Raw genomic sequence first — 27,398 nt, forward strand, 5'->3', positions numbered from 1 at the left:
TCTCCTTGTATGACTTCTGCTACCCTGGAAACTCCACATACGTTGTACTTCCCCCTGCACACCACAATAGCCATGCTGCACCAAATGCTTTAGGTAGTTTTGTTTTTTTAGATGGACCGTCCATAGCTTCATTAATTGCTGTCCCTTTGTTCCGTTCCTGCTTCTTCTGAGCGATCATCCTGATGATGATTTCCAGGCTCATGAGCGCCTCTGTTACTGTGTATTTCTGCTTCATCTGGTTGCAGTAACATGATGATGATGGTAATAATTATCTTTCCTCCTCTGTGGTTCAATAATGTCTCTTTTCTCCCCCATCCCCCTCACTCTTTTTCATTTCTTTGCCTCTTCGTGCCTGTAATGAGGAGTTATCCTGAAGCACTGCACTGTACTCAATGCAACATAAATACAGCCTACATAATACCACTCAGTGCCACATACGTATATGCTACATACTTATACTGCAATCAATGCAACATACACTCCAAAAAATACCACTCAATGCCACATAATTACATGCCATATATTACACTCTACTGAATGCAACATGCACTCCACATAATACCACTCAGTGCCATGCAATTACACGCCACACAATTACACTATACTCAATGCAACATAAATACACTTCACAAAATACCACTCAGTGCCACATAACAACACGCCACATAATTACACTCTACTCAGTGCAACATAAATACACTCCAAGTAATGCCACTCAGGACCACATAACTACACTTCACATATTTATACTCTATTCAATGCAACATAAATACACTCCACATAATAACACTGTGCCACATAATTAAATGCCACAGAATTACACTCTACTCAATGCAACATAAATACATTCCACATAATACTACTCAGTGTGACATAGTTACACACCACATAATTACACTCAACTCAATGCAACATAAATACATCCCACATACCACTCAGTACCACATAATTACATGCCACATAATTACACTCTACTCAATGCAACATAAATACACTCCATATAATACCACTCAGTGCCACATAATTGCACACCACATATTTACACTCTACTCAATGCAACATAAATACACTCAACATAATACCACTCAATACCACATAATTACACGTCACATCATTGCACTCTATTCAATGCAACATAAATACAGTCCACATACCACTGTGCCACATAATTACACACCACATCATTACACTCTACTCAATGCAACATAAACACACTCCACAAAATACCACTCAGTACGACATAGTTACATGCCACATAATTACACTCTACTCAATGCAACATAAATACACTCCACATACCACTCAGTACCATATAATTACACGCTACATAATTACACTCTACTCAATGCAACATAAATACACTCCACATACCACTCAGTGCCACATAATTACACGCCACATAATTGCACTCTACTCAATACAACATAAATTCACTCCCCATAAATGCACTCTATGCCACACACCACCAATCAACATAAATGCACTCCACACCATGACACAATTTCACTAAGCATAATTTCACTCAATACTACAGTTCCAGGCCACACAATTCAACTCTACACATTTCCAATACACACCACATAATTACACACCAAACAACATATTTCAACTCCACTACTCCACAACGAACCTCCAATCCACACCATATAGTGGCATCACCTGAGCACTAAACATCACTCACCACCACCTTTTTGCGTCAGCATCAGGTCAGTCTGCCTTTGGTATCTGGCATCTATTGATTCTCCCCTAGTTTCCGTCCGCTGCTCGTGTTCTAATTAAATTACTGTTTTACAACCTCCACTTGACACTCCTGAGGCACAGCCGGGAGCAAATGTTTGTTGTATTTTAAAAAAAGTAACTTTGAAACTTTGAATTGATTTTAAAACTTATTCCTACCTGCTTCTTGCATTTCTGGGCACTTACTCCCACTTAGCTACCCCCGCACAGCGGAGGTTAACGCTGCCGCGGGCGAGGGAAATCCTTCCTCGGCGCCATCATCGGACCTGACTACAGGCCACGCCCACTCACACGAGGCCACGCCCCCCGCCTTCTTAAGCCGGGCTGAATAAGAGCCCGAGCCTAGGACCTTGACACTCCTGAGGCACAGCCGGGAGCAAATGTTTATTGTATTTTTAAAAAAGTAACTTTGAAACTTTGAATTGATTTTAAAACGTATTCCTACCTGCTTCTTGCATTTCTGGGCACTTACTCCCACTTAGCTACCCCCACGCAGCAGAGGTTAACGCTGCCTCGGGCGAGGGAAATCCTTCCTCCGCGCCATCATCGGACCTGACTACAGGCCACGCCCACTCACATGAGGCCACGCCCCCGCCTTCTTAAGCCGGGCTGAATACGTGCCCGAGCCTAGGACCTTGACACTCCTGAGGCACAGCCGGGAGCAAATGTATGTTGTATTTTTATAAAAGTAACTTTGAAACTTTGAATTGATTTTAAAACTTATTCCTACCTGCTTCTTGCATTTCTGGGCACTTACTCCCACTTAGCTACCCCCGCGCAGCGTAGGTTAACGCTGCCGCGGGTGAGGGAAATCCTTCCTCGGCGCCATCATTGGACCTGACTACAGGCCACGCCCACTCACACGAGGCCACGCCCCTACCACTTCCTATAAAAATGTGTTTCCCTCGGACTCGCAGAGGTCGGGCGAAGCGGGCGCGCCGTTTGCGCACCTAAGGCACGCCCATCTGTGCCCGTCCGGGCACAGCCAGCCCAGGCCCAGCCTCTATACCCAATTCTTCCAAGAATCATCTCACCTACACCCAAGGAAAGCTCCTCTCACTTAACCCTATGAAAAACAGAAATTGCAATTACACCTATAAAGGAGAGAAACCCTTTGCCAACTGCGACCTCTGCAATCCAGCCCTCACCGAGGCAGGATGCCACGGCGTACAGCTCGGCCTCCTTAACTGTAGGTCCCTTCCTAAACATTCCCTTGAGATAAACCTCCTCATATAGGATCTTTCTATCGACATTCTGTTCCTTACGGAAACTTGGCTCACCCCCAACTCCGAATCCGATATCGTTAATGCTCTCCCTCTAGGCTACCAAATCCACTCGCAGAACAGACCCCTCGGCAGAGGAGGTGGCCTGGCAATAATACATAGGGAGCACTTCGCCTGCAGAGCAAATAACGGCAATATCGAAGACTGCGAAAGCTGCCACTTCACCTTACAAATCTCACCTATAATCTCCCTCTCTGGGCTACTCATATATCGCCCACTGGGACCCCCCACCAAGTTCTCCAGCGCCCTTGTCGAAACTGTCACCTTAATGGCAACGACATCCCCAACTTTTTAATCCTGGGAGACCTCAATCTCCATCTACTAGACCCCAAGGACCTAACTGCCTCCGACCTCCTTCTCGACCTCACCTCTTACGACCTTCGACTAGTGAATTCAGAGGCCACTCATGACAAAGGGCATCTTCTGGACCCCATCTTTACCAATATCAACGACCTCAAAACCGCTACCCCCCTCCCACTGCCATGGACCGACCACTTCTTGGTCCCCATTGACTGGCATCTCAACGTTCCGCCACCCCAAGTTCCCAAAACCCGGGTCACTGATAGACGCTGGCCCAAATTCTCGTTTGAAGAATTGGCCTCCAAGCTCACGGAATCCCTTCCCTCCCCAGCTCTAGACCCACTCACTGCCGATGCGCAATTTAACTCCTGGCTCACCCAATCACTCTAATCTCTTCTCCCCAAAACAAGCACCTTGAAACGAGCCAAAAGAGTCAACCCTGCCCCTTGGTACACCCCTGAGCTCAAACTGCTACGAAAGGAGTGGAAAAAGACAGAGCGCACCTGGAGGAAGGACGGATCCATATCCAAAAAAGACGCCTTCCGCTCCTCCATAAGAATTTATAAATCCGCCCTACGCAACACCAAAAGCCAATTCTTTGATGAAAGAATAAAAAAGTCTTCTTGCTCTGCCAGAGAAACTTTTATCATCATGAAAGAATTACTCAAAGTCCCAGACCCTCCCCCAGCTCCTAACACCTCCGAGGATAAATGCCATAAGTTGGCAAAATACTTCGACGAGAAAATCCACAAGATCCTCGCCACTCTACCCCAAGTCAACCTCAGAGCAGACGATAATGGTCTTCCCATATCTGTCCTAGACCCAAACCTTCACCCGGAAATCCCTGACATCTACCTAGATACATTCGGCCCGGTATCAGTAGAAGAGGTCCTGACAACGCTCGCCACAATTAAAAGTGGTTCGCCCAGTGACCCGGTGCCTATGCGCATCCTCAAAAAAGTGGCATCCACAATCGCCCCCCTCCCCTAGCTGACCTCATCAACTCTTCACTGTGTCAAGGAATGGTCCCTCCCAACTGGAAGGCTGCTGTCGTCAAAGCCCTTCTCAAAAAACCTCTGCTGGACCCGTCGGACCTGGCCAACTATAGGCCAATCTCCCTCCTTCCCGTAATCAGTAAAATTACCGAAAAAATAGTGAACAAAAACCTCTCCCATTTTCTGGAGTCCAATAATCTCCTCAGGAACTCCCAGGCTGGATTCCGCCCTGGTCAGGGCACGGACACCGCACTACTGGCAGTGGCTGGCAGTGGTGGAGGAGACCAGATGCATTCTGGATGCAGGAGGATCAGTGGCAGTGATCCTCCTGGACCTCAGTGCGGCCTTCGACACTGTCAACCACCAGGTACTAATCCAACGACTCAGAGACATCAGGGTGGAAGGTACCGCTCTAGCATGGCTCACGTCATTCCTAAACCACCGCTCCTTCCAGGTCTGGGAGAATAACACCCGCTCCTCAGCGATCCCCCTCCAGTGCGGAGTACCGCAGGGTTCTTCGCTTAGCCCTACATTATTTAATGTCTACATGTCCCCACTGGAGGAGGTGGTCATCCCGTTCGGAGTGAAAATCATTAGCTACGCCGACGATACCCAACTGGTAGTATCCCCATCCCATCCAGGAACCGTCCAATCTTCACACCTGCCTTTCCGAAATCTTTTTATGGATGAACAATTCAGCTCTGAAACTCAACGGGTCCAAAACTGAAATCATGCTCCTCGGACAAAAGGGGCCTACCTTTCCCCCAAACATCTGGCCTACATGCCTGGGAGAACCCCCGGTCCCCAAAGAAGAGATCAAGAGCTTAGGAATCTGGATAGAGAAGGACTTGTCCTTCAAAACCCAAGCTAAAAAAACCGCTGGGATTTGTTTCGGTCTTCTCAGATCAGTAAGGAAAATTCTGCCCCTGCTCCCACAAACCTCCCGGAAACTGCTTATCCAAGGCCTGATTCTTTCCAGGTTGGATTATAGCAACGCCATCTACCTGGGAGCACCTGAAGCCACCCTTAACAAACTACAAAGAATTCAGAACGCCGCGGCCCGGCTTCTTACCAACACCCCGGCCAGATCCTCGGCTAAACCAGCTCTGAAACTCCTGCACTGGCTCCCAATAAGAGAAAGAGTAAAATTCAAGGCCCTCTGTCTGGCCCACAAACTCTTACAGGACAAGGGCCCCCCATCCTCAAAAACTTTATCACGTCCTATAAAGCGACAAGGTCCCTCCGTTCGGATCACAAACGCCTCATTACAGTCCACAGAGTGAAAAAGGCTCGCACAGGAGGCCGGCGATTCTCGGTGAACACGGCTAAGCTATGGAACCCCCTCCCTCTCAAACTCAGGACGGAATCCAATCACTCCCGTTTCAGGAAACTACTGAAAACGCACCTCTTCCCCTGATTCATTCCTCCCCTCTCTCCTTGGCACTTCACTGACTCTGCTGTCTTGGTTTTAGCGCTGGGATGCTTCCGGGTTACTATGCGCTCTATAAAACCCACATTCATTCATTCATTCATTCACTCCCCCATTATTTATGTCCCACTCCCCCATAACAAAACAAAAATAACAAACAAGCGTGACAACAGACAGGAAGAAGTTGCTAGCAGTGCAAATACAAAAAAACTAGAAGACATTTTTTATGTTAAACTCTTTTTTTAATCAGGTTGTTCAGTTGTATATAATGTTGTCTTGGTTTGTATAAAGGTAACAAAAATGCTTAACACTTTTGTTATAACTTTTCAACATGATACATTGTAGCAATGCTTTACAACATAGCCAAAAGTACTGGCTAAACACTTAAGGTCCCAAAGGCAAGACCTATTGGCTATGCCAATTCTTGTTTATAAAAGCACCCACAAGGGACAATCTTGTGTTTCCAGCATCCCAAAATGATTGATATCACAGTATTGATATTTTTGGAGGAGGTAATACCAGATCATTGTTCCTGGCACCCATATAGTTGAAATCTTTGTATTGACTTTAAAAAAGGTTATCACAAACGCCTAGCTACATCCACTGGCCGGTGGGACATGACTTTTGTAAAATGCTTTTTTTAATTAACATGAACAACGTAATGAACCCATCAACAACCCCCACCATCCTCCCACACCTCATCCGATCTGAGTATTGAGAATGTGCTAATTTTGTCACATCCCACTCTTAAATTTTATGCCAAGCAACCGTCTCTTCAAGTGACTTGTAGTGTGGACCCCTCTCTGTAGGAGTCTGCAAATATTTGCAAGCAGTTGCTTATCATTCTGTTTTGTGAAGAGCCTTTTTTCACCGGGCACTCTTATAATGAGGTCTTAAGGATGCAAATTAGTTGAACTGTCCATTTCCACCCCATCCAAAATGCTAATCGCACTTCTCAGAAACGCTTGATGTGATCAAGACCGGGGTAACCCGGTCGAAACGCGTCATGTTGGTGAGGAGAAAATAAATCTGCACTTTATTTGAACTAACCTGAGCTGTGGTCCGTTCCTGATTTGAAAACGCCGTTGTTGATGTGCTACAGCTTAGTGGTGTTTCACAGGACTTTGGAGTTTTATATATATATATATATATATATATATATATATTCACTGAAAAAACCATAGGTTTCAGGCCTTATATAGTTAGGAATTAGCATTTAAAAAAAACTTTGAAATTCACTGAAAAAACCATAGGTTTCAGGAGTTATATAGTTAGGAATTAGCTTTTACAAAACCTTTGAAATTCACTCAAAAAACTATAAGTTTTAGTGGTGTTATAGTTAGCTGGGCTTTTTACTCATACAAAACCATTGAAATTGCTCTTATATAGTTAGTTGTACTAAGTATATATCGCGCACCCGCAATCCACTGCTGATGATGTCACATATTAGATCATTCATGACATGGTCAGTGACATCACTGATGACATCTCAAATGACATCACTGATGACATCACTGATGACATCATCCAGTGAATGTGGTTTGCTTCGTTATTTAAATATGCATTATATATATAGCAATTTGCATTGAAGAATGAGTGGATATATATAAATAAATATTTGGATGGAGGATTTAGTAGCAGTGTAATTGACTGTTTACTTGACCAATATATAATGTCTCACTAAATATAGTGGATAGTGACTAAACTGTGTGAATATCTGTATCACTTTGTCAGTTGTTTTGTAAACTGATTCTACAGTTGGTTACTAGCTATGTGAAAGTCTATATTAGTTATTGATTAGTTAACTGAGTATTTGTATGGGAATGTGAAAGTGTGTGTGGTTCGGTGGAGGGTGTGTGACTGTCCAAAGATGTGTGAATAGTTTATTCAGTAGATATATGAAGTTAAAACTACATGTTCTAACAGTTTGGGTGAGGGAATCTCTTTATGGGTGTGGTGATGAGCAAATATATTTCTCAAAGGTACAGGTCCAACAAACTAGAAAAATAAAAGGCAGTGTATGTGTCAGTTGTTGTATATAAATAAGTATACATAAGACACAATGATTGTGTGAGTGACTGTATGGATAACTGTATACTTGTAATAATGATTTTATAATTCACTAAGTATGACTTACTATCTAAATGAATAGAAGAAGTGGTGTTTGTATAAGTGTTTTGCTAAGTAAATATGTAAGTATGATCCATTGTTTGCATAAGTGAGTAGGATGACTTCATATGTGAATAGGATGCGTGCTGTTGTTTAATGTCGATATACATGTATAAGTATTTTTGATAGTGTACTATTGTTCATTGACAGCATGTATGAGTGAATCCATAGGTAAGGGATTAGATGTCTGTATACATGTATGAATCACTGAGTGGATTTTTAGATACTTGTATTGCTGTGACGATGGATTTAAATATGATACTCTGTATTTTACAAAGAGTGATGAAAAATTGTAATAGTGTATGAAAAGGTGTATGTGATTGTCACGTGGATGATGTCATCAGTGATGTCATCAGTGATGTCATTTGAGATGTCATCAGTGATGTCACTGACCATGTCATGAATGATCTAATATGTGACATCATCAGCAGTGGATTGCGGGTGCGCGATATATACTTAGTACAACTAACTATATAGGAGCAATTTCAATGGTTTTGTATGAGTAAAATGTCCAGCTAAAAATAACACCACTAAAACTTATAGTTTTTTGAGTGAATTTCAAAGGTTTTGTAAAAGCTAATTCCTAACCATATAACTCCTGAAACCTATGGTTTTTTCAGTGAATTTCAAAGGTTTTTTTAAATGCTAATTCCTAACTATATAAGGCCTTAAACCTATGGTTTTTTCAGTGAATTTCAAAGGTTTTTTAAAATGCAAATTCCTAACTATATAAGGCCTGAAACCTATGGTTTTTTCAGTGAATTTCAAAGGTTTTTTAAATGCTAATTCCTAACTATATAAGGCCTGAAACCTATGGTTCTTTCAGTGAATTTCAAAGGTTTTTTAAATGCTAATTCTATTAGCGGATAACGTTTAAATATATTAATATCCTAGTGGGACCACCTGAGCAGCCCTAGGGGGTCAGGGTGTTTGGATGTATGACGTTACAACACAGGCTATTACAACGCCTGCCTTTACAACGCGGTTTTTACATCGCATACCATTACAACGCATAATGCTTCTGGGTGCTGGATAGTGAATAGTTTAATTTACTATTCCAACTCCAGTCCCCGTGGACACTAGGGAAGGTTATTGGATAGTAAATTAACCTATTCCCTATCCTAAAGCGCCCCCCAGAGCAATGCGTTGTAATAGTTTGCGTTGTAATGGTTGCGTTGTAATGGTAGTGCGTTGTAAAAGTTTCGTTGTAAGTGATGTTTCCCGGGTGTTTCTACCCTGCCCCCTTTTTGTGTTCTATACGTTTGTTTTTCTGCTTTCTTGTGCCTAATTCCTAACTATATAAGGCCTGAAACCTATGGTTTTTTCAGTGAATTTGCAAGGTTTTTTTAAATGCTAATTCCTAACTATATAAGGCCTGAAACCTATGGTTTTTCCAGTGAATTTCTAAGGTTTTTTAAATGCTAATTCCTAACTATATAAGGCCTGAAACCTATTTTTTTCAGTGAATTTCAAAGTTTTTTTTAATGCTAATTCCTAACTATATAAGACCTGAAAGCCCACCAGGAATCTCCAGTATGCACCAGGGGACTGCATTGCAGAGAGGTGTAATTAAGCCACGGCCCTTTTTACACCTCTCTGCAACGCAGCCCCCGTGCATGTTTGAAGAGGGGGAACTCATTCCCCCTGCATACTGGGGGCCCCTGGGGGCCAACTAGCCCATCTGGAACCTCCAGTATGCGCCAGGGGGCTGCATTGCAGAGGTGTAATGAGGCTATGCCCCTTGTTACACCTCTCTGCAACACAGCTGCCTGGCGCGTTTGCAGAGGGGGAACTAATTCCCCTTGCATAATGGGGGTCCCTGGGGGCCAACTAGCCCACCAGGAGCCTCCAGTATGCGCCAGATGGCTGCATTCCATAGAGGTGTAATGAGGCCACACCCTTTTTTACACTTCTCTGCAATGCAGCCCCCGTGCATGTTTGAAGAGGGGGAACTAATTCCCCTTGCATACTGGGTGTCCCTGGCAGCCATCTTGTGCCTTGTTAGAACCAAGGCACAAGAAAGCAGTGAAACAAAGGTGTGAAACTCGCAAAGGGGCCAGAGTAGAAACACCCTCACCCCCTAGGCCTGCTCAGGGGGTCCCACAAGGACCCCCAAGGCAAACAAAATAATATTTTTTTTTTTAAAGTCGCGGGGTACAAAAAAAAATAAAAAAATATAAAACAACAATAAGAATAAGAAAACAGTTATTTTCAGAACTACCTCCAATTTATATAAAAATGCTAAATTTTTAAAAAACTCTGTCTTCCTTTTTTTTCTCCAGGGTACGCGTACCGGTACGTGTACCGATACGTGTACCGGGGCGCGCACCCCCTCAAAAAAATAAAATAAAATAATGAGTGTGTGCATGTGTGTGGTGTGTGTGTGTGTGTGGGGGGGTGGGTGTGGGGTGTGTGTGTGTGGGGGGTATGTGTGTGGGGGGGGTGTAGGATGTGTTGGTGTGGGTGTGTGTGTGGGTGTGTGGGTGTGGGGGGTGTGTGTGGGTGTGTGGGGGGGGTGAGAAATGTGTGTGTGTGTGTGTGAGGTGTGTGTGTGGGGTGTGTGTGTGTGTGTGTGTGTGTGTGCATGGGGTGTGTGTCAGAGGTGTGTGTGTGGGGGGTGTCTGTGGTGTGTGTGTGTGTGTGGGGGGAGTGAGGTGTGTGTGGGTGGGGGTGTGTGGGTGTATGGTGTGTGTGTGGGTGTGGGGGTGTGGGGTGTTTGGGTGTGGGTGGAGGTGTGGGTGTATGAGGTATGGTGGGGGGGATGTGTGGGGGGGTGGGTGTGTGTGTGGGGGGTATGTGTGTGGGGCACCCCCTCAAAAAAATAAAAAAAATAATGAGTGTGTGTGTGTGGTGTGTGTGTGTGGGGGGTATGTGTGTGGGGGGTGTGTGTGTAGGATGTGTGTGGGTGTGTGTGTGGGGTGTGTGTGTGGGGGGGGGTGTGGGTGTGTGTGTGTGAGAGGAGTGTGTGTGGGGGGGGTGTAGGATGTGTTGGTGTGGGTGTGTGTGTGGGTGTGTGGGTGTGGGGGGTGTGTGTGGGTGTGTGGGGGGGGTGAGAAATGTGTGTGTGTGTGTGTGAGGTGTGTGTGTGGGGTGTGTGTGTGTGTGTGTGTGTGTGTGCATGGGGTGTGTGTCAGAGGTGTGTGTGTGGGGGGTGTCTGTGGTGTGTGTGTGTGTGTGGGGGGAGTGAGGTGTGTGTGGGTGGGGGTGTGTGGGTGTAGGTGGGGGTGTGGGGGTGTATGGTGTGTGTGTGGGTGTGGGGGTGTGGGGTGTTTGGGTGTGGGTGGAGGTGTGGGTGTATGAGGTATGGTGGGGGGGATGTGTGGGGGGGTGGGTGTGTGTGTGGGGGGTATGTGTGTGGGGCACCCCCTCAAAAAAAGAAAAAAAATAATGAGTGTGTGTGTGTGGTGTGTGTGTGTGGGGGGTATGTGTGTGGGGGGTGTGTGTGTAGGATGTGTGTGGGTGTGTGTGTGGGGTGTGTGTGTGGGGGGGGGTGTGGGTGTGTGTGTGTGAGAGGAGTGTGTGTGTGTGTGTGTGTGAGGTGTGTGTGTGTGTGTGTGTGTGAGGTGTGTGTCAGAGGTGTGTGTGTGTGTGGGGAAGGGGTGAGGTGTGTGGGGGATGTGTGGGGTGTGTCTGTGAGGTGTGTGGGGAGGAGTGAGGTGTGTGTGGGTGGGGGTGTGTGGGGTGTGTGGGTGTAGGTGGGGGTTTGGGTGTGTAAGGTGTGGGTGTGTGGGGTGTTTGGGTGTGGGTGTATGAGGTATGTGTGGGGGGTGTATGTGGGGGGTGGGTGTGGGGTGTGTGTGTGTGGGGGGGTATGTGTGTGGGGCACCCCCTCAAAAAAGAAAAAATAATAATAAGTGTGTGTGTGTGTGTGTGGTGTGTGTGTGTGTGTATTGGGGATGGGGGTGTGTGTGTGTGTGTAGGATGTGTGGGTGTGTGTGTGGGGTGTGTGTGTGTGTGTGGGTGTGTGTGTAGGGGTGTGTGTGTGTGTGAGGAGTGTGTGTGTGTGGGTGTGTGTGTGTGAGAGGTGTGTGTGTGTGTGTGTGTGTGAGGTGTGTGTCAGAGGTGTGTGTAAGTGGGGGAGGGGTGAGGTGTGTGTGGGGGATGTGTGGGGTGTGTCTGTGAGGTGTGTGTGTGTGTGGGGGGAGTGAGGTGTGTGTGGGTAGGGGTGTGTGGGGTGTGTGGGTGTAGGTGCGGGTGTGGGTGTGTAAGGTGTGTGTGTGGGTTTGGGTGTGTGGGGTGTTTGGGTGTGGGTGGAGGTGTGGGTGTGTGAGGTATGTGTGGGGGTGTGTGTGGGAGGGGTGGGTGTGGGGTGTTTGTATGTGGGGGTATGTGTGTGGGGTGTGTGTGTGTATGAGTAAAATGTTCAGCTAACTATAACTGGTGTCAAACCTATGGTTTTCTCAGTGAATTTAATAGGTTTTTTAAATGCTAATTCCTAACTATAACTGGTGTGAAACCTATGGTTTTTTCAGAGAATTTCATAGGTTTTTTTAATGCTAATTCCTAACTATAACTGGTGTGAAACCTATGTTTTTTCAGTGAATTTCAAAGGTTTTTTAAATGCTAATTCCTAACTATATAAGGCCTGAAACCTTTGTTTTTTAAATGCTAATTCTATTAGCGGATAACATTTATATATGTTAATATCCGTACGGGACCACCTGAACCGCCCTAGGGGGGTCAGAGTGTTTCTACAAGGCCCCCAAATCTTTTTTTTGTTCTTGTAAAAAAATGAGGTTCGCGCACCGCGTACCGTAAGCGTACCCCGCGATTTTCCGAATTTTTAATTTATTTTTTTTGGGCCTTGGGGGTCCTTGTGGGACCCCCTGAGCAGGCCTAGGGGGTCAGGATGCTTCTACCCTGCCCCCTTTTTGAGTTCTACACGTTTGTTTTTCTGCTTTCCTGTGCCTCAGTCTACCGAGGCACAAGATGGCTGCCAACAGTTTCTGTTTTGGAGTGTTGACAGACATTGGCAGCCAATCAGAATGCAGCTCGCGCACTAGAGGTACGTGTACGGTACGCGTACGTGCGCGTACCGTAAGCGTACGGGTAAGCTCACGGGTAAGCTGCCATAGATATATAAATTTTTTTGAACCTAAATTACTCAAAAACCACTGGAGCATATATCTTGAGACATAGCAAAGGCACATCGGGCTACCAGTCCCTACAATTTTGCCAAGTTTGGTGGTAAACCATTCAGCCGTTCGAGCTAAAAGTGAGTCCGACCGCCCTATGGAAATTAACATGGGGAAAACACGTTTTGGGACCCCCCTTTTATCTCGGCCCCCGCTTGACGAATCCCCCCCAAACTTTCAGGGAAGGACCGGAGCGCCGCGAGGCAAAGTTAAGGAAAAATTCAGGAAGATTCCTCAACCGGCGCCAAAGTTATTCCCAATAGAATGTTGCGATTTCCCTATGGAAAACAATCCTAACTATTTATACCTACTGGCGACCGCCAGTAGGTAATATATAATATATATATATATATATATATATATAAAATATATATATACACACACACACTAGGAAAAATTCATAAATTACTTTGGAATAAGCAAAATTAGTTTCATTCAGCTTGTAATTTGTTTGAATTGTTTTTCATTTCTTACAGACTAAAGATGTCACGAAAGCCATGACTGAGAAACGATTTGTAGATGCTGTGAATCTGAGAGGCAGGTAAGATTTAACGGAATCTGAACTTACCCTTGGTCTTTACAGGCAATTATCACAATATCTTTTTCAGAAAGGGAAGCTTCTGTTTGTGGAGAAAAATGAGTCCCTTTCTATTTTTATGTCACTAAATGACATAAAATAGTACACATCACGCTTAAAAGGCATGATTCTGAAAATCTGTGCCTTAGAATACACTAGTAATCCAGATGAATACATTGTGGCTCAGGAGTTTTTCACCCAGACTCTACACGAACTCAAGCGGGTGAAATTGTAGGGTGAAAACTGCACAGAAAAGCTGAACAACATGCATGAGTTATTCCCCCACCTTGGAGTTACAGATACCGAAGTTACTAGTGATCACTGGCTGCAGGAATCGTGGCCCGATTACTATGCCACTGGTAATCAGCCCCATTGCAAACTGTATAGGATTCAGGTGTCAGGGCAACTTCTAGATAACATTCACCTTCAAGACCCCATAACCTGTGTTGAAGATAGCCACAAGAGATGCATAAATGACTCTTGTAAGCATTGCCTCCTTGTTGCCAGTGCTGCAAATCTGCGTTTCAGGTGCCAGAACTGGAGAGTTCCATTTTGGTGTTAGGGCTTGAAAGCACCATTCAATTATAGGAACAGTGGCAGTAAAGCTCAGCTTCTGATACCATAACAAGAAAGCTGTGTAGCTTGCATTTTATGCAGCTAGGCAACTCATTCAGGCACACATACAAAATTTCAATTCCTACTTCTCTCTGGGCTTATTAAAAGCCAGAATTGATATGAATGTGGCCTGAATCACCCATAAACACCACGTCTTAGCCTCCTCAGCTACCTCAAAGACAAGCTGCACACCTCAGAGGGTGAGGGAAAAACTAAAAAGACAAAGACACTGAAAAAGACATGGTAGTAGCAAGTGTTGCTGTAGATACACATGCTCTCCATTCTCCTGCAATATAGTGTTGTGCTCCGAAGTTTGCAGGGTGGTTTTCTTGGAAGAAAGGCGTTGGAGTCAGGAGATGGAGTATGACCTCACCCCTAGTTGGCAATGCGTGTGGCATCTAACTTCATATTAGATAGATTTTTTTCAGCCTTCAGATTCAGAAGTGTACCAACAGGTCTTGATGCTTGACATGTTCCTCTTTTTTCTTTGAGACCCACACAGTTAAAGTTGTGACCCATAACTGGGGAAAACATTTGTCGTCTGCACTCTTCTTCTTGGCACCCTTTGAAAACCGATGCCATTGATCAACTTGCAGCCCCAGAGTCTTGCTCCCTCTTCGGTGCCAGATGTCTCTTCAGTTAGATTATTTCTTTTGGGAGTTCCCCAGTGCCACAAGAAGAAAATGTGGTCCGACCGGCACAATGTCTGTAACTTCTGCCTCTCCACTGACAGTGCCACATGCAAGCCTGCCTCACCTTTCAGTTGAAGAATATCATACAGTACCGATGGGAGAGGCGTTACGCCAAGCAGAAAATGCATCAACAATTCCCCGGCGATGCACTCAATATTTTCGGAGAACAGGCCCCTCTCAGCTTCGAGGAAGGTGAAAGCACCAGCCCTTCAAGCATTTAGCTCTACCAATCATTGGCCAGTCCAGAGGTAGTGAAATCAGGTGACTCTGACCAGGAGGAATAAGAGGAGGTACCCTCGTCCTCCACAAGTGGCCCTCGAACAAAATTCTACACCAGGGTCATAAGTATGACTGGGGACGACCCCCGCTAAGCCTCTTAAGTGGCCCCACACCGAGGTAGAGCACTTCCTGTTGGGGCTGGGCATTCAGCCTTGTGCTGAAATCATCACAGCTGGTAGGGCATCTGCCGTCTTCAGCTTAAGTCAGCACCTAATAAAGGCCTTGGAGATGACAAATCTCCTGTCCAAGAGCATTGACCCTTTGTGACCATCGAGCTGGAAGATCCTGTATGCTCCGCGACTCCACTATAAGCGGAAGCCCCTTCGATGCTGAGGATCAAGTAATCTTCCACTCCAAGGCCACCATCGACATCAAAGACCCCAGCGACGAACGGGCTCTGATGACTCAGAGCAGCCAATCCTCCAAAGACTGCAGAAGGAGCTGGACATGAGACAGAAAAGACACTTTTTTCACACCTGACTGGGAAGATTGCAGCTAAGCCATATTAAGTTGGCAGAACGTAAACCCTAATGACTTATCTGTCCTCAGTAACGATTCCCTGACTCCCCAGGTGGACATGGTGGATGTGCATGACCTTACAGAGCACTACAATAGCTCCATCTTGAACATTCTTGACTCGATTGCCCCCTACAACTAAAAAACATATCCATCAAAGTCTCTAAACCGAGTTTTCTATAGGTCGGGGAACGAGACAGGGTTGCCCCCTGTCTCCGTATCTATTTGCATTTGCAATGGAGCAGCGTGGGTGCGTATGGGCGCGCAGGTTCAGGTCTATGAATGGGCTCAGGGGTTTTCGGATAGGATCTCCCTGTATGTGGACCTTGTCCTATTCTTCCTCACAGAGGAGGATAGAACGGGCCACGGCTCCTACGTATTATGCAGATATTTGGGGAAACCTCTGGACTATAGATGAATCCCCACAAATCTACTATGTAGTTGCTTGGAGGTCGGTGTGATCTGGGCGGCTAGGCATCGTCGATCGAGATGGCGATGGGAGGACTGAATACTTGGGTGTTTTTATAAAGCATATGCCTGCAGTCGCCTGGGAGCATAATCTATTTCAGGTCTGGGAGCAAGTACGTGATGATATTAAGATCTGGTCCCGTATTCCATTGACCATCTATGGCAGATCAGCCATATTCAAGATGGTGGCCCTCCCTCATCTCACCTATCAGTTGCAGAACCACCCGTATCCGATTCCCCCCTTATTGGTTCGGCAAGTCAACGCGGCCCTCGGGCAGTTCTTGTGGGAGGGGGCAAGGTGCGTGTGGCCCTGTGGACGTGCTTTTTATCTACCTATAGTGGAAAACTAGCATTGTCCGATATCCTGTCCTTTTATCAAGCATCTCACTTACTTGTATTGAACGAATGGTGGTAGGGCAGTCGGAAGGACCCGACATACGCGGTGGAACGGCGGCCTATGGGTGATCACTCGCTGCATGCGGTATTATAATCAGCACCGCTGCGGAGACCATTGCCCCTGGCAACAAAGGTTGTGTTCCCGGTATGGAGGCAGGCACTGCGTAGAATGGGGTGGTGGAATAAGCTGACGCAGGAGACCCCCTTTGGGATAATGGGCGCTTGCCGCAATTAGCTGCTCTGCAAGGTTTCAGAGGGTGGGATCTTATAGGGTTCTCCGTCTTGAGGGATGTTATGAAGGGTCTGGCACTGAAATTGTTCCAGGACCTTCAGGCGGAATTCCATATGCCACGGTCCCAATTTTTCCAAATACCTTCAGTTCCGGCACGCTTTGTCGTCCAGTCTGGTGGGGTTGGAGTCAGTGCCTGAGTTCAGCCCCCTGGAAGCAAAGGTTTTTATGGGGGAACGCCAGGACTGCAAGATATCCAGGATATATCAAACTCTTGTTATTCGCTGCTCCTCCACGGTGCAGAAACTTCGGGAGGATTGTGAGGGGGATTTAGGACATTTGGAGGAGGAAGATTGGGTGGAGGCCCTAGCAGCCCCACCATAGCGGTGCGTCTACGCCTGGTCCAGTTTAAATATTTGCATAGGGTCTATTGCACACAAATGCGATTGGGGAGGGCGGGTTTGGTTGCCTCCCTGATGTGTCTCTGATGTCACAGGGAGGATGGTACGCTGATGCATACAGTCTGGCAGTGTCTTTCTCTGGATCGGTTTTGGAGGGGGGTCTTCACTTGCTTATTGGAGGTTTTGGGCTGGAATCTTCCCCGCTCACCGAAACTAGCACTATTACACGGTCTGGAGGGGATAGGAGGCAATGTCTATAAACACCATCTATTACTGTTAGGTCTTACATTGGCAAAGAGGGATATAGCAAGGGCTTGGAAGGCTCCGAGGCCCCCTGCAGTGGCCGCACGGAAGAATGGTCTGGACTTTTGAATGGGCCTTGAGAAACCTATCTTCATTTCTAGGGGATGCCCCCTAAAACATTTCAAAATATTTAAACGGTGGGCAGACTATCGGGGATTGCTCCTAGACCCGGGTCCTGTAGAATGGGACCAGCGCTTATAAAATTCAGGCTGCTTGGCGGAGACTCTGGGAACGGGGTGGGACCCTGGTGGATAATATAATTATCAATATTTGTGCAGATCTGGTTAGGGTGGATATATAGTGCAATCGGGGGGGGCGTTGGATTTATGTTGTATTTCCTTTAATTGGATACAGTCGCGGAAAATGTCAAAGTCAATTCTATATGTTATGGTTGTGCAGATGTCACTGGGTTACAGGACTCTGCTGTACATGTGCCGCTTGACCAATAAAATGTGTTTAAAAAAAAAAAGAGCGGGGACGTGAGAGGATATGTTAGGTTTGTCCTGCACAACAAGAATTACAACACAAAATGAGAATCCAGCTATATCAAGGAGACTAAACCTTCCCTGGATAAAACAAATGTTCCTTGTGAAACCCTCACTCACTAGGGTTACCGCTTTGTGGCATACTTCTTCATCGCATCTATCCAGTTCCGCTACTGAGCGGAACGTGCAGCGACCTATGGAATATGCGGCAACACTTAAGTGACTATCCAATGATAAAGGGGATGGTGTTAAAAAATAGGAGTGGGGGTTTGTTCTGGAGTGTATCTTAAAAATATCTGGCTAGTAGGTGTATCTTATTTATTCTGGCATCTAGTTAATATGATTAAAAAGGGGGGACTAGGAGAGAAGGATGTTATGCACCTGCTTACCATGCTTGGTAAACGCCTATCTGTGGCTAAGTTTACCAACCTCCTCCCTTTCCCCCTCAGTCCTAAGTACACCCCCAACCTCCTAGAAACTATCCCGAACCACTCCCACCCCTGAAGAAGAACACAAAGTCCTCCCAACTCCTAAAAACTAACTCGAGCCCCCACACCCCTAAAAACAAACACAAACCACCTCACCCCCTAAAAACTAACACAAACTTCCCAAATGCCTAGAAACTACCCCGAACTCCTCCCACCCCCTAAAAACTAAGACGAACTTCTCTCACCGCCTAAAAACGAACACAAACCCCCTCAACCTCCTAGAAACTAACCTGAACCCCTCCACCCCCTAAAAACTAACCTGAACCCCTCCCACCCCCTAAAAACTAACCTGAACCCCTCCCACCCCCTAAAAACTAAAATGAGGCCCCACACACCCTAAAAACAACACAAACCACCTAAAAACGAACACAAATCCTTCAGTCCTAAGTATACCCCAACCTCCTAGAAACTACCCTGAACCACTTCCACCCCTAAAACCTAACCTGAACCCCTCCCAAACCCTAAAAACTAATTGAACCCCACCCCCTAAAAACTATCACAAACCCCCACCTCCTAAAAACTAACCAGAACCCCTCCCATCCCCTAAAAACTAACACAAAGCCCTCCCACCCCCTAAAAACGAACACAAGACCCCCAAACTCCTAGAAACTACTCCGAACCCCTCCCACCCCCTAAAAACGAACACAAATCTCTCCCACCCCCTAAAAGCGAACACGGACCTCTTCAACATCCTAGAAACTACCCCGAACCCCTCCCACCCCCTAAAAATTAACACAAACCCCCCCACCCCCTCAAAACTAACACAAACCCCCACCCCCTAAAAACTTACCCAAACACTCCCCACCCCCTAAAAATTCATCCAAACCCCGCACCCCTTAAAACTCCCCGAAACCCTCTTACCTGTCCTAATCCTGTCCGACACTCCTCTCACCTCAGCCCATCCCGAACACTAGACCAACTTAGCCTTAACCACGCACATGCATGGTTAAGGCTAAGTCGTTGTTCGGGCAAGTCGTTGTTCGGCTTGCGTGACTCTGGAACTCGTTGTTCCGGAGTCGTTGTCCCCTCCGGAGGATGGGGTAGCCTGTAGTCACACTCACTCCAAGGCTCCACCTCTGCCTTGCTACCTACTTGTTGCACTGCCTGTGACAGCATACTCACCTTATGTAAGAATTTCAGTGGCCATGCATTTTGCGATCTAAATTCACAATTCTTCACCTTTTGTCAATTTCTGTTGCAATGCAGTACCATGACTCGGCAGGTTTATTGTATAACAACGACAGCATGAGATAGATGAATTCCAGGGCGACAATGGAGTCATACTTTTTAAATCATATTTTATTAAAGATTTTCACACAATTCAGTACAAGTAACTGCCCACAAGGGTGACATTTCATTTACAGTGTACACAGTGATTTATGATTGTTTGATAGTGAACAAACACATATATCTGCATTCTACCTTCTCCCTCCCCGGTTTGACAATTGCTAATGAGCTGAGGGACCCATGTCCCAGTTCTCTTTCTCAATTCACTTCATATACTGTGTATCTCTGTGCCCTGTACTGTGAGGCAGATCAGCTTACTCTCAGGTGTATCCTCAGGTTTCTTCATTAATGCCTCTACAATAGTCAGGGTCACTAGAATTATGCGATTAAGCAATCACAGCTTTTTTCTCATTATTATAGATTTGCCACATAAATCATCATCTGCCGCAGCATCTGCAATTTAAAAAAATATATTTCGAGCTTAAACAGGTCGAAAGTTACTAAAACATGGTGATATGTTTTTCCGCGCAGTGGAAGACCCTTCGCAGAGGTTACCTGGTCATCTTTCCTTTCACTTACTTAGTTCTGTATTTGGTTGTTAAACTGGTGCTAATGCAGTGAAATTGTTTCTCAGATAGTATTACCATGTTTAGAAAATGATAAAATAATGAAGTAATCCAATCAAAAAATGTGCAACATTACGCTGCATACTTTCTGTTTTCTTGCTGCATAATTTAGTCAACCCTACAGCCTGATTTGCTGCTCCCCTGCCGCATAATACCAGTGGCCCTGGCTTTAGTTCAGTCTCATTCATGTAGCTGTTTTCTAGGCTACAGAACATGGTACTGCTATCTCTGCTGCCACCCTCTCAACCACACCAGAGCTCCATAGTGACTTAGAGAGAGCATCTGGAGATTTCAAGCTCCCTGCTACTCTACAGTTGGCTAATTCTAGTGCTAGATCTATACAGTCACTGTTACACCTCCCCTTTCCTCCATGTGGTAACACCCATAGGAAACATGACTCAAGGGACAACATCACTGGCGTGTCTCCAGGTCCAGTGTCTCTGCAACTATTTTGAATAAATTCTTGTGTATAAGTGGGCAGTCCCTTATCATGTGGTAATCTGAGCCAATCTGAACCCGTCCCGAATATAATGCTTACTCTGATTGTCAATATAGTCCCTGTGTAGAAAGTTAAGTTTGTATAATTTTAAGCCTATTGTTACTGAAAACATGTGCTGCATATACCATATTTCGGACATTGACGTCATCCTTAACTTGCCATTTAAAGTCTGTGGTCCATATTTGAGGTTCACTGACATAAAGTGCAGTTAAAATTTAGAGTTTTGAAGATGCAGGACATCCCCCGAAAAGTGAACTGATGTCAAGTGGCGCTCTCAATACAGCGAGTTGGACATCTGTCACTTTTTTGGAGGTGTCCCCTCTGTCAAACTATAAATGAGGCCGTCTGAGCTCCAGTATGCAAGCTGCCCCTAAAGAATGTATGTGAAAACCTCATATATACCCAGTTTCCTAGACAATACAGTGTTGGCTCTACAGTTAAAAACTGAAAACACACTTGTTTTTTCGGTGGCCTACTTTAGAGGAACTTTCGAAAGCATGAGTGGAAATATATTGCTGTTTTCCCCTGCGTGTAGCATTGCATGAGAGGAGAAGACTGCCTGTGTGATATCACTTCGCTAGGCAAGCACCAACAAAAAAATCCTGGCATTGAAACTGGGTCGTTACAGGCACAACACCCTGTTTGAAGAAGACATTGTTTGCAGTCCGTATGGTTAGACATTTGAGACAGACTTTTATGAGAACATGTCTCTAAGGTATACAGTTTCTTTAATACAGTCGCGATGTGGCATCTTCCAGAGTGAACGCACAAGATGGTGTGTCTCAGTGGCGGCCGCCGCACAATGAAAATGGGGGAGCTGGGAAAGGACGGGGGCGGGAATTGAGGGGAAAAAATAAAAAAAAATAAACGTACCTGCCGCTGCCCTAGCGGCTGCCTTGGTGCTTGACTCCGCAGTCTCTGGGATGGCACAGACTCCTCATCCAATCCAGATGCTGCTCTCATGCTATGAGAGCAGCACCAGGATTGGTCTGAGCGGCCTGCTCTCCACTCAGACACTGCCTGGGAGCCTGCAGCTTTTCTCCAACCTGGCTGTGATGGCAGCTGGGTTAGAGAAATAGAAGTGCCCATGTCTGTTTGGCCGGCCAAACCTACATGTGCACTTCTAAGTGCCCACCACTCCTGCCTGTTATGGCCCAGCCCACCCCTCATGCTCGCACCATCAGCCAGAACCCTTCACAGAAAAATAAAATAATATTATTAATTTTATATAATTTTATTTTTCTGAGACTGACTCTGACCAGTGGGGCGACTCTCCTCTGTCATTTCGGTGAAGCCTCCCCTGGTAGGTCTGCATTTTGGAATTTAAAAAAGATTGATGTTTAGCATTATTGGTCAGATTAGAGTTCCTTGTTTTTTATTCTCTATGTCACTTCAGACAAGGGTCAACCATTTGCAAATCCTCTGGGTCTTGCTCCAATAGGGATGGTCTAGTTTCCTGACCACCCTCTAGCCTGTGGCAATCTGAATGTCTTGTAACAGCACATGGGTTCACTGGGGTTTGCCGGCATGGCCTCACATGAAGCTATCCTATGCCTCTTAAGTTGCAATATGATATTATCCAATGGTGTGTAGGAAACCTCCTCACCCCTACACAACCAGAAAGGAGTTCAATAATTGCAGTTTTATGAAGGACACAAGAAACTTTATAACCCAAGTAAACAGATTGAAGTTATGAACAATCATATCACAAAATATTATTATATTAAGTTATGTATATGATATAATCACTTTTATGCTTACATTTATATGATTATATTTGTATGTAATTTAGACTATTAAATCGGCAGATTATGTATGCTTTTGTTGTATATGAGAAATGTTACTCCTGACAGAAAGTATTAAATGACTAAATCTTTGTTTTTGTTAACCGACAGTCCACAGTTGATAAAGTATTTTCCATATTTTGCCCTAAAGTACAGGAATTATTCATTGTTTACCTTTTTTGCAGGAGTTTTCAGAATAACTGGAACGTTTACAAGGTCCTGGCTCATTTGCATCCACCATCTACTAAGGTATGCCAAGCAAGACATTCTTCCGATTGAAAAGGCACTATTGAAATGGTATTTGGAATCATCTTTTCCTGTTTGTATTGGAACATTTTGGGAATTGTTTGTAATGGAAGGTATTTGGTTTCTGGCAATTTGATTATTGACTAATTTTCTGTGGGATACATCAACCTTTCATTTTTCATAGATATCTATAAATATAAGTTGTTACTGTTGAGTGCTGTAATGGTAATAATAATAATAATTATTATTATTATTAATAATGGTAAGCAGTAGGCTGTGGTACTGAGACCCCTGTTCCATTCCCTGCTTCCCCATTTCACCACATAGTGTGATCCTAAATTACACGGCTATGCCTCACATTTCTCATCTACATTGATTGAAACAATTTACAGACTATACGCCACAAAGAAAATTAAATGTTTACTGAATGGGTCTCTGATCAGCCACACTATTTTAAATTTAATATAAACGCTCAAAACATTTTAGTGTATTTTCTCTCTTTGGCAACAAATTCCGTAAGCCACGCTTCTAAATGGCTTGAGGTCGTTTTTTGACCGTCAAGAACAGATCTACCAAGATGGTTGAATCCAGAGGCGTGAGGGGATAGTTCTTCAAACTGCATAGTCTCATGAAAAAGCAATCAGGGGGAAAATTACATTTAAATCCCTTTTGGGTATAAAAATGATAGATCTGCAGTACATATTCCAGCAGAGGTGAACGTTTTTAACAAGTACTCATACTGGCTGGTGAGGTTCTGGAGTTTGAGAAAAAAAGTTTGTCATATAAATGCATGCAACTGCCTTCCTGCAGTAGTGAAAAGTGGGTAAAATAGGTGGGTAAATTCAAAATGCATGGGGCATGAAAACAGCTGCAAGGCCAAAGTAAAAGATGAAGACAGAGTGGGTCCAGTGGATTTACAGTGGTGGTGCAGGCAAACTAGTGGGACCTGGCAGAGCTTTCCTGCCTATTTTTATTTTTACTTAATTATTTTTGCTTTGTCATAACATGAAAAGGGATCATACATCATAAGCTCACCAACCAGTAGTCACAAGCTTCATCCCTATGCTAAAGGATAGTCCCAATTTCCCTTTACCTGTGTAGGTGGGCATGTAGGTGTAATTAGTGTTAAACATTGCTGAGGCATCTTATCAAAAAGAGCGCATCATCACCTTCAATGATTCAGAAACTTTACCTAACTCCATTATAAACCCCAATAGAGATGTGGTCACATGATAAATAACTTTCACATCCTTGGCTGAGTGATTCAGCTTATTGCACTATTTGTGGCATATATGTCTCTGACTGTATATCTGGAACAGATCATTAACGCATCATCGCTTATCTAATGGGTGTTTATCCTCTCCACTCCTCGATTCTGCTGATAGATATTGTTGCAGGGGGTTCCAAATATCCCTCGGATATGAGTTAATTGTTAGAGTTTCAGTGTATGTTTCCACAGCATCATTACCAAAAATGTAGGGCTTGATTTATAACTTGGCGGAGAGGGAACCCCACTGTACGGCGATGGAGTTTCCTCCCTGCCAAGACTACGATGCATCCGCCCAATTTAAATTTGGGTGGACTACTCCATTCTTCACTGTGGTCAATCTCTCTTGATGGCCCAACGGAATAAGGGCCTTTGGAGGTTTGGCTATATGTCCACCTGCCTAATTTAGATGAGTGGACATAGAGCTGTTTTTCTTATATCTGTCGACATATGGCTCCATCATATTTGATGAAGCAGCCCAGCAAAGTTAAAATGCATTGGCAGGAACTGCTGTAATGGCGGTTCCTGTTAAAGCTTGAAATGCCCGCTGGGCCTGTGGACATTTCATGTTTTGGAAGACAGCACCTCTGTCAGGGCAATTGAGTAATTTACTCCATTGCCCTGACAGAGGATGGGCCCTCCTCCAAATTACAAATTAGGTTGTGAGTCCTTTAACCCATCTGATATTGTGGTAAGAGGGCCTCTACCCCATCTAATGGTTACTCTTTGCTTTGCTAACAAGCAGACACAGTGTTTCCCTGGTTTAGGTATATCTTTGGCATATCCCATTAGTGTCAACACTGGTAAAGCCTCGGCTTGCCAAGTTATCATCTTTGTGAGCATTTCAAACACATGCAACCACCAAAAATCGGCTATTTGTCTGCAAGTCCAGGCTAAACATAGAAAGTCTGCATTAGGATGTCGTTACCTGAGACTGTGTGGCTTAACATCAACGGCAATTGTATGTGACCGATCAGAGTGTAATATATTTGGTGTAGAAATTTGTAATACATTAATCTAATGTATGTCTTCTATTTAATGGTGCCTCACTTGTATGTAGGCAGCAGTAGAGCTACATCGAATTAGCAATGTTCCCTCCTATATCTATTTACCATCTGGACTTTTCCTTCGCGTCTGGCAGCATTCTTACCTCAGACATAAGCTTATAGATTTTTGTTATATGACCTTGTGAAGTATTGGTAATAATAACATTCCCAAGTGCCATCAATATGGGTGGCTCATTGGAAAATCAGGGACTATATAGCATGTCTCAGGTGAATTCCGACCTTTTCCTTTGAATTGTTCAATTGACACGAATACCCAATCAATGTACAAGATATCCCATTTTCACCGGGACCGTATGTCATAACTGTTTCTTAGCCTTCGGCTCTAGGGTTTCTGTCAGTTTTTGGTCATCAAGCAAGAGGAAATTGGGTGAATACATTTTACTCAATCAAGCCATTTGCGTCAATTTATGCATGGCATAGCTGGTATTACATACAATGTCATGTCAGAAAAGAACAAGTTACTTACCTTCGGTAATGCTTTTTCTGGTAGATACTATATCTGCCTGTGGATTCCTCACCTTGTGAATATCCCCCTTGCGTCAGCAACGTTCGGAATTTTTTCTTCGTAGCACGTCGGCGTGGACGACGTCATAGGAGCACGGCATCGCGCGCGACTCCGTCTGACGTCACCGACTCCTTATTAGGCCCACGTCGGCGTGATGACGTCAGTTCCGCCCTTTTTCCGTGCCTTCGAGGCACACGGACGGACCAACGACAGCAAATATGCATATATACAATGTACACAGTACATACAAACCATCATAGCACACAGTGCATAGCAATGGTATCAAAACCCAAAATATATACAAACAATAAAACCAGGTATAGCAGAGTGGACAACGGGGAGGCGGGTGGGCATGTGAGGAATCCACAGGCAGATATAGTATCTACCAGAAAAAGCGTTACCGAAGGTAAGTAACTTGTTCTTCTGATAGATACATCTGCCGTGTGGATTCCTCACCTTGTGAATAGAGTCCCACAGCAGTCCCCACTCCCGGAGGAGGGTGACCACTCTGCTATACCAGGAAATCTTGGAGAACAGAGCGCGCAAAGTGGCCGTCCCTCCTCACCTCGGTATCCAAGCAGTAGTGCTTCGCGAAAGTGTGGAGGGAGGCCCAAGTCGCGGCTCTGCAAATGTCCTCAACAGGTACACCTCTAGACAAAGCAGATGTTGCAGACTTTGCTCTAGTTGAATGTGCTCTAATACCCTCAGGAGGGTCCTTACCCGCAAGGGAGTAGCAGATCTTGATGCACAGGATTATCCACCTGGAAAGTGTGCGCTTGTGCACCGCTCTGCCCTTCCGACAGCCAGCAAAACCAACAAACAGCTGGTCGTCCACCCGGAAGTTCTTAGTCCTGTCCAGATAGAAAGACACCGCCCTCTTAGGGTCCAGACGGTGCAGTCTCTCTTCCTCCTTAGAAGGGTGAGGGGGAGGATAGAAGGTAGGAAGGGTAATGGACTGTCCAAGATGGAAGAGAGTAACCACCTTAGGCAGAAAAGCAGCCCTGGTCCTGAGAACCATCCTTTCAGCATGAATGGTCAGGAATGGGGGCTTGGAACTAAGACCCTTAAGCTCACTTACCCTCCTTGCCGAGGTGATTGCAACGAGGAAGATCGTTTTAAAAGAAAGAAACCTCAATGGACACTTGTGCAAAGGTTCAAAGGGAGAACCCATTAAGAAGGTCAGCACAAGATTCAAATCCCAATGAGGAACAACAAAAGGAGTAGGAGGGAACATATTTGTTAGACCCCTCAAAAACCTTAAAACCACCGGAGATTTAAAAAGAGAGGGCTGATCCGGCAAACAGAGAAATGCCGATAAGGCCGAAAGATACCCCTTGACCGTGGCCACAGCAAAACCTTGCTGCGCCAGAGAAAGAGCAAATTGTAAAATGACAGATAAACGAGCCTTCAAAGGGTCAACATCCTTCTCCCTGCACCAAGAAACAAATTTAGACCACCTATAGGAATAAATGGACTTAGTGGTGTCACGCCTGGCAGAAAGAATGACATCCACCACATCGTGAGGGAGAGAAAAAGAACTCAAGTTGCCCCGTTCAATCTCCAGGCATGAAGGTGTAATGTCTGGAGGTGGGGGTGTAGAACCTGCCCCTCCATCTGAGAGAGGAGGTCTGCCCTGTGAGGGAGACGGAGCGGCGGGTGAGAGGAGAGGTGGAGAAGGTC

General features: G+C 45.2%; 1 protein-coding gene across 2 annotated transcripts in view; it reads left to right on the forward strand.

Moving 5' to 3' along the window:
• LOC144830473 (ATP-dependent 6-phosphofructokinase, muscle type-like) overlaps positions 1-27,398 on the forward strand; it is a 409,256-nt gene that overhangs the window by 288,006 nt on the left and 93,852 nt on the right. For both annotated transcript variants that reach the window (XM_078688915.1, XM_078688914.1), the window contains exons 12-13: positions 13,525-13,589; positions 22,819-22,882. In XM_078688915.1, the coding sequence (XP_078545041.1) occupies positions 13,525-13,589; positions 22,819-22,882 (129 nt within the window). The remainder of the gene's footprint in view (positions 1-13,524; positions 13,590-22,818; positions 22,883-27,398) is intronic.

Source organism: Lissotriton helveticus, chromosome 1_1, assembly GCF_964261635.1.
Source record: "Lissotriton helveticus chromosome 1_1, aLisHel1.1, whole genome shotgun sequence".
Lineage (NCBI taxonomy): Eukaryota > Metazoa > Chordata > Amphibia > Caudata > Salamandridae > Lissotriton > Lissotriton helveticus.